The following is an 11,934-nucleotide window of genomic DNA, read 5'->3' on the forward strand; positions in this document are numbered from 1 at the left end:
TGTTCAGCCAGAGTTTTTACATTATAAGATAGAAATTTGATATTGGCACCCTTTGTCTTGATAATATGGAGCCCTTCACTTGTTAAACACATCTCATTGGCTGTTACAGATGCACTGATTTTGCACTGGATTATAAAATGTGTTGCTTAGGGCATGTTTGGCAACCATGAAAAAATAATTCATGGAAAATCTGGATTTTAAACCACATTCTACAAGACTTGATTGTGGACAACCAAACCCTACTCAATCGTGGAAAGAAGAAAATTTTTTTTCATCATAAATGTTTTCTTACAATCCAAACCGGTATTGTAAGGCAATGCCCTAAATGTAAATTATGTAAGGCAAGCTGTTGTGTGCGCCCTTTGCTCCCTTTTTGGCCAGGCCGCCTGTGAGTCTAGCATTCCTCCAAAAATATATAAATATAGAACTTATCAGCTGTTATCATATACCTCAAACACATGCTGTAAAAGACAAACTGCCACTTCATAATTTCTATGTATACATGGAGATTCTCATATATAAAATACATGGTTTGTAATACAAGAACATAACAGAACCAAAAGCCAAGCTGAAATCCCACAGTTTATAAGCAAAACTATAGTTAGAGCAAGGGACTGAGGCTAAAACCACATTAATCAATCAAAGTCGTGCTGAAATCCCACAATTTCTTCGCCAAATCCGCATCTGTAGCTTGGGCTTGCAGCTTGGCTATGTTACAATCCCTAAAATATTTTCCGCTAACCCCCTGGACCTGCGGATGCAATGCCACATAGCATTGCGTAGCTGCCCCCTACAACAAAGTTCAAGGATAAGCAAATGATACAAGCATTGACAGAGAATAAATTGTTGGTGGAATATCCTTCAGTCAAGAATATAAGAAATAAGAAAAGAAGCTTCAAGGCGCGTAATCGCTTTCCTTAAGACAATATTCGCCCCCACCAGTTGTGTGCAAAGGGGATCCGCGAATTGCCTCCAAGATACAACGAAGCCTTGTAGAACAATTCTACAAATTGTTTGATGATGCTTTGCACAAATGGAATCAAACCCAAAAAACCTTTCAAGAACTTCAAGCCTTAAAGAAAAGTACTAAAATTGTTTCTGCAGAAAACATATTTTAGCATACTGTTTTATGAACAAAACTAACTTGAAAATACAAGTGAGAGAGAGATTGCTAGAGAGACGAAAAAACTACAGCAATAATTGATTTTCCTTATACTTAAAAGACAGGTTTTTGTTCCTATTATAGAATCCTTGATGTCTATTCACTAAGAGAAACATATCTTTAATACATCCCTTTGATTGGTTTGAATAATCACCATTCGATCATAACTCTTGGTGATTTAAGTGTCTTGGATCACCCACAAAGTGTCCTTTGTGTTTATAAAACATCCATGACTCTTGGGAAAGAAAATACATGAAGAAAGGATGAAAAACGGAAGTGAAAAGCCATGTCTGTTTTCTCCCAACGGATAGTTTTTCGAACATCCGCGGTCGCCTGCCGGCATAAGCCTGTCCATTTTATTTTTACGATCCAAAGAACCGCGGTCGACCTCCGACACCTCCCTGGAAAGCAATTAAGTTTCCAGTAACCAATCCGCGGTCGCCCGGGATACCCCGGTCGACCGGCCCAGTCTTAAAATTCTTTTTATATTTAAAATTAAAAACTTGTAAGAGGAATGTGTTGGTGCGCTTGAGCGCTGGAATCAAATGTTGCGCTTGAGTGCACCAATCACATGGGTCCTACAATTTCTGTGAGGATCCAAACCATTCATTTGCAAGGCCCTATCATAGATAGGGTGTGTACCAAAAATCAACTCCGTTGAATCATCCTAGCCCCTCCAAAAGTGGAAGGCAAAAATGGGCAGATTTGTGGTCTGTCCATTTTGACCTCCACAAATGGATGGGTTAGGATGATCCTACGGAGCTGATTTTTTGTACACACCCTATCTATGCAAGGGCCTTTCAAATGAATGCTTTGGATCATCCTAACAATGTGGGCCACATGGGTTTGAGAGCTCAAGCGCACCATAAGGTTTGAGAGCTCAAGCTCACAATCCTTTTCCTCAACTTGTAAAACCATTTTAATTTCTAAATATTACTTTGCATTTTGAAAATTCTCTAACATAAATAAGCAACAAACGCATCACTATGATTCTATAATTTTGATTTGAAAACTGATATTCACACCTCTATTTTTTTTTTTAAATTGATTTTTTGTAAAAGAGACGGGGGTGAAATATGATGACTTCCAAGGAAGTCACCCATCCCAGTACTACTCTCCCCCAAGCACGCTTCTGATGGGATCCGGTGCATTTGTACTGGTATGATCGCACCCTTTCACACCTCTATATATGAAAGATCACTCATTGCATGCCACAGTTCTCGTGAAGCCGTAGGCAATTAACAAGAGAAGTTATAAAATAAGTTATAACATTAGAATTAAAAGAATATTGATTCTAGTGTTCTTTGTTTGGAAGGGTGTACATTTTGGTCTTTGGGAAAAACTTTCAGCTAACTAGTGTGTGTTAGACATAATGCATGGAATATCAATATCAAGTTTCAATGGGTGTTTGTTATTTTATGCCCTTGCTTTGAAATGGCCCAAGTCAGAGTGCAAACTTACTTGTGGAACAGTTTTAAAGAATTTGTTGAACACGGTAAGAAGACCTGCATCGAAACAACAAAAGCAAATTTTCAGTCTACAAGGAGAGGCTTTCATATGCATGAAATCAAGTGGATGCCTGTGCGTGAGAGAGAGAGAGAGAGAGAGAGAGAGAGAGAGAGAGAGAGAGTAAGCACGTGTGAGTGCACGAGTGTATAAATATGTGGGATTTCCTAACTTTTTATGCGTACCATGAAAGGGCTACTCCATGAATTTTCTGTTGATTAAAATTAACATCATGTAGGAGTTAAGAAATGAATTTCCAGCTGATGATTATACGTTTTTGGGCTTCCTCTAAAACACCACTTGCCACCCCAAAATCCTCTCTAGTATCAATTTTACTTTAATGGTAGACTCAACATTACTTTTATGAGGAACCCAAAATCCACTCTAGTATCAATTTTACTTTAATGGTAGATTCAACATTACTTTTGTGAGGAACCCAAAATCCACTCTAGTATCAATTTTACTTTAATGGTAGATTCAACAATACTTTTGTGAGGAAAAGATAGGGGAGAATAAACAAGAGAAGGAAAGAACTAGAGGTGTGAGAACAAAATTCTTCAAAAAGTTTCATTTTCTCCACTAAAAAATTCACCAACTTTTTTAAAAACCCTGCGTCAGCAAGGAAGCACACCAAAAAACAGATTTCAAAAATGTTGGTGATTACTTTATTTACTTCAAAAGCTCGCCGAGTCGATGGTCAAGCGAGTTTTAAAGAACCCAAGAACGCATACTTTGGAAATTGGAGCTTATTTTTGCTCATTTCCGAGTTGACTTGGTGACCCTGAGTTTAGTTGGTGAGTTTTTGAACACTGAGCTACTATTGGTGAATTTCAAAGCACTGAAATAATGTTAAGTGCTTTATCAAGTTAAACTGAATCCATCAAAAGGTTTAATACAGAAAGTTACCATATACGAAGCCTTGATGCTTCAGAAGATTCGTGGTGATACTTCCTGGCATAAGTGAATTAGCAGTTATATTCGCCCCTTCTTCCTGTACAAACAATGAGCACGAGGAAGTATTATCATGCTCAATGCAAGCATTAAAACAGAAAAAATGAGTTTTCATTATGACAAATTATGAGAAGAAATCAAGGCTAGGGAGGTACACAATTTCTATAGCGTGAAGATTAGAGTAATGATGCCAGATTAGGGTAGCTAGTAAATTAGAGAAAAGAGATTAAAAAAGATAATGGTATCCTTATCCTTCGAATAAATTTAGTGATAAAAAAGATAACGGTATCCTCTTTCAAAGGAATCCACACACTATCCTCTTTCATAAAAATATGCCAGTTCAATAACAAGAGTTTGTAAATATGTACTACATGTAAAATGATAAGGACTTACTTGCAGGTGAAATACTCGAGGCTCTGTTTTTTAGATTAACAACTTTATAACATCAATCATGCATATACAGTATCGTCTCATAACTAAGACAATTTTCAGAATGCGATGTTGTTCTACCATTCAAATTTATTTTCCATAAATTCAATTGACATTTGTTTCCTGCATTTTAATTGTTCTAATTTTCAATAGTTATACATTCATCTTGACTCTTAGAGTCCATGCATCTTAACTTTACACAATCCTGCATTGGACGCCTTGCATATGTGTTTCATGTTACGAACCCGGATCGGTTCGTAACGGATTTGATCTTCTCAGAGGGAAGATCAGCCTCTTGATCCACTTCGAGGGAAGGATCGATCCTCCTTTGTGCACAACGACACACTTTCTAGAATAATTTTCGTCATTCCTTAAAGAAGGCTACGTACAGGTTATTTAAAAAAAAGCTCTAATCTAGATAATCCTTATCTCTAAGACTCCTAACCAAACTAAACAACTGGAAAGTAAATCTAAAAATAAGAAATATCTCAACTAATTTATTTCAGCCAAGTGGGGCCAGCACGTAACATTACACAGCAAACATATATACAGCCCCAGAATATAAAAAATGGAAAGTAAGCAAGCTTACATCTTGTTCAAAAGCTAATGAGGAGGACCTCATTACTAGTGGAGCCATTATATCAGCACTTGGAATCCTTCATTTCTTTTTCTCTTTTGTTTAGGTACAAATTGTAGGAGTTTTAGGAAGGGGAAATTTGAACCAGTATTTCCAATTAGGGTCAGTTTGGATGCCAAAATCCCAGCAACTATCCGGAGTGTCTTGGGATCCTAGGGCGCCATGTAAACGAAACCCTTTGCTTGGTTACCAATCTACGAACACACACACATACACACCTTAAATTCCCCGATAGGTCCCGCGGCCCCTACCTCCCCATCCCGCCCAGTCCTGACGAGTGAAGACAAACTCCGCCTGAAAGTCTAAACGATATATTAGAAACCAGCAAAAGGGGATTTTACAAAAAGGGGCATGGCTTGAATGCCCATTTTGTGAAATCCCGGGATTTACTTATTTTGTAAACATATAGCTAAAAACCCAGGTAATTCCTTGGTTTGCTGATTTCTGTCTCCTCCCTGCACTCTCCTCATGCACCTACTCTACTAGCATCCAAACATACTCTCAAGGGAGATTTAGATGAGCCTAGTGGATTTTCAAAATAAAGTTATAAGCCACAATTAAGTTGAACCAGTAATTTCCATTTAAGGGAGATTTAGATGAGCCTAGTGGATTTTTCAAATAAAATCAGATTTTGAAAACATGGAAGTAACTATAAACTCAATTTTATTCAATCATATCATGGTAGTTAAAGGCCATGAAACTCATGATTAGAAGAGGATTAGGACTCCTAAACCTCACCAAAATAAAGTTGTAAACCACAATTCTTACCCTTACTAGAACTCCTATCAACTTAAGATTCTTTTTCATGGAATTTTGTTCTTAAAACAGAATTCTTTTAAGGTCTCCTAATTTCTACCAATAGTAACAAGACGAGTGTCAAATGACTTATTCAACTCTTAATGACTTGGACTCCCATTACATGGTCTCTATCTAATACTGCTACAAATAAACTAAAAAATCTTCAAACCCACTGGGACTCCTAAGCCATCATGGAAACTAAGCCACTTCAAGTCCACAAATACAAGGACTCCCTTGTGTTGCAATGTGGGCCATATTGATCACTTAAGTAACATAATGTCACCTATCATGCGAGCTCTTTTGGTCGCTTCAAACTTAAGTGAATTAACTCCTCAATTTTGAACCCTCACAAGTATCCAATCCTTCTCTTTCTCCTTCATACTCTATTTCTCATCAACAGATCTACATCCCACCTTCGGAAAACCTTAAACCCCATCTCAACCTTAAAAAAAATCCATAACCCTTTTTCCCCACTTCCTCAAACCCTTAAAATCTATCTCAATCTTTTAAAATCCTTCATCCAATGACACCTCTTGTTCCCTTTTCCTCATTTTCCCTACTCCCTTCCCTGTCCACTCTCAACTTGTCATCATTAAGCTCGCCGATGATAACTACCTTCTCTAGAATCTTACAGATTTTACACAAGTAACAGAGCATACAATGACACAAAAGCAGAGAAAAACAGAGTGATACATATGAACAGAAACGATATGATAATCCTGTGGGGAAGGCAACTTATTCCTATTAAGTAATAAAACCATGCCCAAGATCAATGACAGATAAATGTTGGTGATTACTAGTTATTCAGTTTTGATGATTTGTTCCTTATATAACAAATATTATTTTAAAAAATATTAATTAGATTTATGTTGGACAAGCAACTGGTTTGGATTTGCTGGGTTCCCTAGACGAAGTTAGACATATAATTTCAAACACAAGCCAAGATAAAGCTCCAATTAACACTGCAAAAATTCTATCATGGCAAAAGGTTTCCTGCTCCATTGAGTATGATTCACCTACTAAATTACTTCTTAAGTGTTGCATGATTGATTGTGAGTCCTAAATTATTCAAATACCTTCAACCGACTGGCAAGTTCATTAGCATGCAATACGTTTGCAAGCTTTGATCGACCATATGCAACAAGACCACTGTACCTGCAAATTGAACAAGTAGGAAGACAACTTACACAGTTTTGAGTTTTGCTTTTTGCAAAGCATTTCCAAGTGGAAAAAAAAGACTTATAAAAGAACAGGGTTAATTTAACGGGCTGGGATCATTAATCCTAAATATGTAATTAACAAAGCTGAGATTAGTGAGACTACAAATGGTTTTTCAATAACATTACTTCGACTTATCGTTGAGTTTCTCAAGATCAAAAGGAATTCCTGAGCGATTTGCAAACCCGTGACCATCAGATGAAACATTGACAATCCTTCCTTCTTTTTTACTATTCCTTGCTGTGGTTTTCATGGTGTCCAACAGCATATGTGTCAAAAGAAAATGACCTGCAAAAAGGTAATAAAATTTCCTTTTGAAGGGGAAAAAGGAAATCATAAGAGCCCAAATCAAAGCATTTCAAGACAAGAAATCGAAACTTTGTAAATTCAACAAACATATTTATAAATATCTGGAGAAATTCAAGTTACTTTCAAATTGAAGAGATATCCATCAAATGAAATGTCACTTTCTACAAAAATAATGTGCCATCACTATGAAGTTGTCCTGATTTTTTAATCTTTATTTCTTTTAACACTAACATCTTTCTGTAAATGTTGATTAAGTGGTGGTTGATAAAGGTTAATTGAGAGGAGTAAACTAACACTCTTCTTCTCCCAAAAATTGGCGTTCATTTTTTTTTTTTAATGGCAAAATTGTGGTTCTCTTCTTCTTCTTTTTCATTTCTTAAATATAATCTTGTCATAGAACAAGATCTAGGAGAAATGCCCCTGTCTTCAAGTTAAACATCAAATTACTAACCAACAGCTCAACATCTACATTTTGAGGTTTTGCTTTGGCATGAGTTTGAGGTGGTGCCCCATGCATGTATGGATGACTTCCACAGTTTTAGTAATCTTTAGAATCGGTTTAGATGGTTTTGGAAAGGTTGGTTTTCTTCTTACTTGAGGGATACAATGTTGTATTGTTTTGAATCCTAACAGCTTTAGGAAAGTGTCTTTTAGTCATGTTCGGTAATACAAGATGGTTTAAAGATCTAGGATTAGAATTAAAAATTAGATTTTGGGTTCAGTAGAAGAATAATATATATGGGAAAATGTTTGTGAGGGTGACCTCATATAGCTTATATGTGCTAGCGCTCAGAAAACATAAGGGGCCCACTTCGTTTGGATGATCCAAAGCATTCATTTGATAGGCCCTCACATATTGGAATCTTTGTTGGAGTTCTTATGAAGCTATATTTTAACAACCAAACGAAGTTACATTACTTCAAATCCAGTGTTCTATGAGAGGATGAAACACACAAAGTTGACTGCCCGTTTGCTATGGTAAATGTGGCAAACTATGCCATATGTGAATTCAGAAGATCAACTTCCAAAAATTCATGTAGAAGCAATGGGCAAAGGAAGGCTTTGAAAGTCCATTTCAATCTGGGTGTCAAGAATATCAATGATTGGCTTGCTGAGGAGTATTGAGAGATAACATGTAATATGTATGGCAATATTCCTGACTTTTATCTTTAGTTCTTCTAGTTCATGTAACCAGAGGTATTTATGGGTTTATGTGAATAGGATTAAACGGTGAATTGGTGACTAATAAAAGATTGATAGAGATGAAAGTAAGCAAGTAACTCTAGGTCATGTTCTCCTCTATTTATATATTTTAATTTCCTTAGGTTCCTCTCACCTGAAATTCATTTAGTGAAGAGTATTATTGATGCAGGATGGTCGAAAGGACTAATGATTTGCTCTGATACGAAATCTGATGCAGTATGTATCTATGAAAGGGACATTAGCTCTTACAGGTCGGTAAACAAACACAGGGAAAGCAGTAAAGTTGAATATTCAAAACATTTCCTTTTTATAGATGCTTAAAATCCAGAACAAGTTGATGTCCATTCAGGCCATTCAAAAGCAGCCACTATCAATGGACATGTTCCTTTAATTAAGTTGTACACAGAACAATTTAAAAGTGGCCACGGTGTAGTAAATACCGATGTGGTTTGTTGCAAACTGCATCTCTATGCCATCTTCAGAAAGCTTGTAGGGGGTAGCCATAATTCCAGCATTGTTACTTCAAACAAAGAAGGCAAAGAAATCAGCTTCCCATTTACGAGGATATTGAAATTAAGCAGTCTAAGGAGGTCTTTTTTTTTTTTTTTATCGAAGGGGACTTGCTAGCCAATTTCGCAGATTTTGTCTTACTCATTTAATTCATATGAGGTGGTTGTTCCAACATGCAAAAGCCAGCAGTGAAATGGCTCTCCGCAAAATTGGTGTGTTTATGATACACACAGGGAACACAGTAAAAGAAAAAATGGTCATCGTCTACGTCACAAATATTGTTCTCTGGGGGATCTATTAATTTTTCTCGGGTTTATATTGGGAAAAAATAAAAATAAAAATAAAATCATTTAAAAAATATAAAAATATAAATTTAAAGAAAAATATAGTAAAAATATCGGGATAATATCGTGATATTTTATGATAAAAATGAAAATATCGCCAGCATTATTTCTGGATTTTGTACTTTTATCAAAATGTCGCGATAAAAACGCGATATTTTGAAAAAAAATAGGAGATATTTGTGACATAGGTCATCGTAATTCATGGTGTTTGATTTTCTTACATGAGGATGTTCAGTGGAAAACCCGAGGTCTTGAATTCTGATGCAAATTTCCTTACAGATGCTTTTGAACTGAGATCTAACTGCATGACATCAAGTTTGGCCGTGGGGATTTCTTTGACGATTGCTTCTTTGACATCCTTACCAGCAGCAACATTCCTGATGGCCATGACTACATGAACTCCTCGCAATGCAAGAACACGTGTTGTCTCGGTACCAATACCATTAGATGCTCCTGCAATTACAATGAATATTTTTTGGAGCAAAACAAAAGTTGTAATGAATATGGATTAATAAATATTCCTACAAGGTTATCAGACATTTCAGAACAAAAGCTACCATAATATGGAGAATGCCATGTTCAAATAATACAAACAAAAAGATACCAAATTTTCTGGAACACTAGTGCAGTACATTATTTATTACTTCTTTCATGGTACTGCACAATTTTCCAATCAACAAAAAAAAAACCTCCAAAAGCAATAAAAAATCAGAATAACACACTTGGAAGTTCTGAGTGTGGAGATTATAAAAGCCCAAACCTTCAACTTATCCTTCTAAAAACAGTTCTGTTTTCATCATTTTCATAGATTTACCTTATCAAAGAAACTCACTAAAAGCACATGAAAGACAATAATTAATTGCAAAGACACCCTTAACAACGGCAGTAATTTTGGATCAAAACTAGAGAAAAGTGAAATGTACATTGTTTCTAACTCGACCTCATCTTTTAGCGTGTCGACCCCAACTTCGATATTTTTCCTTCCAGTTCTTCTTTTTCGTTCTTCCTATTTTTTTTCCATGTTTTTCCAACCCCTTCCACTTTTTTGGCATTGACCCCTGTAAGAGAATAACTTTCTCATACATGCATTCTCCCCAAATCTTCTTCTCTTGTCTCTTCAATGTAGTTGTAAGTTGTAACAACCCCATCTTTACCAAGTGACCCCAACTTTTCCTAGTCGGTCTACTCTCACCATGGAATGAAAGAGAGTGCTATATAGCAAGCCACCCAATCATTACGGTCTTCAAAGGAAGGAGTCACTTTGGGTGTAGAGGTGAAAGGCAGGCCGGCCTGTGAACTGCGAATCGACGGCCCCGCAAGCGCCTGATTTGGAAGCTGGGGCTTGCTGGGGATTCTCTTTCATACTCCTGGTATCGACCCCAACTTTTACCGAGTTAGCCCAACTTTTACCAAGTCGACCCCATCTTTTTACCAAGTCTATCCCGTCTTTTACTAAGTCGATTTTTGCCGATTGGACCCCATTTTTTACCTATTCTTTTTTCCTTCTTCTTCCTCTTCTTTTTACTATTATTCTGGCGCCTTCCATTTTTCCCGGCATCTTCCATTTTTCGGTTGGGATTTTTCTTTTTCCTTATTCTTCCTCCTCTTTTTCTTCTTCCCTTTTTTATTCCTCTTCCCCTTCATTTTATTCTTCTTACTTCTCTTCCTCTTCTTCCTCTTTCGAGTTGCAGTGGTCTGCAGTGGGAAAGATGAAAAAACAAAAAAAAATAAGAGAAGAAGTAGAGGGCATTTTCTTCTTTTTATCGCACGGTAAGATAAAAGACATTTTTGTCTCCTCGAAGCTTTCTTTTCGCCATGTCAGAATATAGGCTAATGGGGGAGGCTGATCTGCTTGCTAGGAGGGGTGTTCACTTAGAACCTCTAGAACAGTATGATTTCCTTCCTCCTTTTGTACAGTTTTTTTACCATCTCGGTCCTTTTAATGAAAATTTTGACCATTCAAAACAAAAAAAAAACATTCACTTCATCAACCCACACCAAAAAATAGCAAAAAAAAAGATCAACAAACAGAAATTTCAGAGCAAACCCACCAGTAACAATGGCAGTGAGGCCAGTTCCATCAATCCCTTCAGTGACTTCCTCTGCTGTTGAATTAGTTGAAAACCCAGAAGGCCCTTTTCTGCTGAAGAATGGCATCCTTTCTTCTCCAAATCCAAAACCCAGAAGACAAAAAAATAATCACCAGTCTCAAGTCAACACAACAGCTCAGTTCCTCCACAAACCCAATAGCTAAGGAGTATGATATTTGCACCCCTGTTTCATGCACAAAATAATCCATTTTTTGTCATTTTTAAACGGTTTCTGTCAAAGACCACCCAACTGTCCTCACCACGTGTAACTTTTGACTCTTTGGAGTTCGATGAAAAAGTGGATAATGGGTTTTCATTGATAAGATATTATTCTAGTTTGCCTTGTAATGCGTGATAGCTTATTCTGGATAAGTTTTGTCCATGTCTAATCTTCTATCATTCAAGAATATCAATTAACAACTGGTGACAAAAATGAGGTGGAATTATCAACAGGAACCATGCTTTTCAAAAAAATTATCAACGAGGGACAAAAAAAGGCCTTGTCATTAAAAGCTGGACGGAAATGCTCTTTCTTAAGCAACATGTTTTGCTTTTCCGCTTTTCCCTCTTCTCTCTTATTTTCCTCTTTTTTTTACTTTTTCATTTTCAACTTTATTTTTTTTTACCTTACCAGTCATCTTCTTCATCATTTAGCCACCATTAGAGGCGGGAAAACTCGAAAATTTGAAACGTGAGTTAATTCCCATCTCTCTCTCAATATCTAGGTTTTGTTTTTCATTTATTTTAGGGTTTTACATTTCTCCTTCTCCCTTTCAA

The 11,934-nt window shown here is 36.6% G+C and overlaps 1 protein-coding gene across 1 annotated transcript; it reads right to left on the bottom strand.

Annotated features, from left to right (window-relative positions):
* Nucleotides 1–464: 464 nt before the first annotated feature.
* Nucleotides 465–11,351, bottom strand: LOC143857683 (short-chain dehydrogenase TIC 32, chloroplastic-like). The gene is made up of 8 exons (XM_077368119.1): nucleotides 11,119–11,351; nucleotides 9,289–9,520; nucleotides 8,654–8,733; nucleotides 6,830–6,989; nucleotides 6,560–6,638; nucleotides 3,575–3,659; nucleotides 2,624–2,667; nucleotides 465–790 (listed from the first exon to the last, which is right to left on the bottom strand). Exons 1-8 carry the CDS (start codon nucleotides 11,222–11,224, stop codon nucleotides 632–634), a joined length of 945 nt encoding a protein of 314 aa, XP_077224234.1. The 5' UTR covers nucleotides 11,225–11,351; the 3' UTR covers nucleotides 465–631.
* Nucleotides 11,352–11,934: the final 583 nt, after the last annotated feature.

The sequence above is a fragment of the Tasmannia lanceolata genome, unplaced genomic scaffold (genome assembly GCF_043159265.1).
Source record: "Tasmannia lanceolata isolate RefF3 unplaced genomic scaffold, GAP_Taslan_0.1 ptg000025l, whole genome shotgun sequence".
Classification (NCBI taxonomy): Eukaryota; Viridiplantae; Streptophyta; class Magnoliopsida; order Canellales; family Winteraceae; genus Tasmannia; species Tasmannia lanceolata.

Bases quoted from the DNA above. Each gene is read 5' to 3' on its own strand.
- LOC143857683 (XM_077368119.1), bottom strand. From the start codon at position 11,224: ATGCCATTCTTCAGCAGAAAAGGGCCTTCTGGGTTTTCAACTAATTCA. The intron at 8,734-9,288 runs GTAAGAAAATCA...CTTTGTTTGAAG, and splicing joins TTTCCACTGAACATCCTCAT to TAACAATGCTGGAATTATGG. The intron at 791-2,623 runs GTAAGTTTGCAC...ACTTTGTTGTAG, and splicing joins TCTTTAAAACTGTTCCACAA to GGGGCAGCTACGCAATGCTA.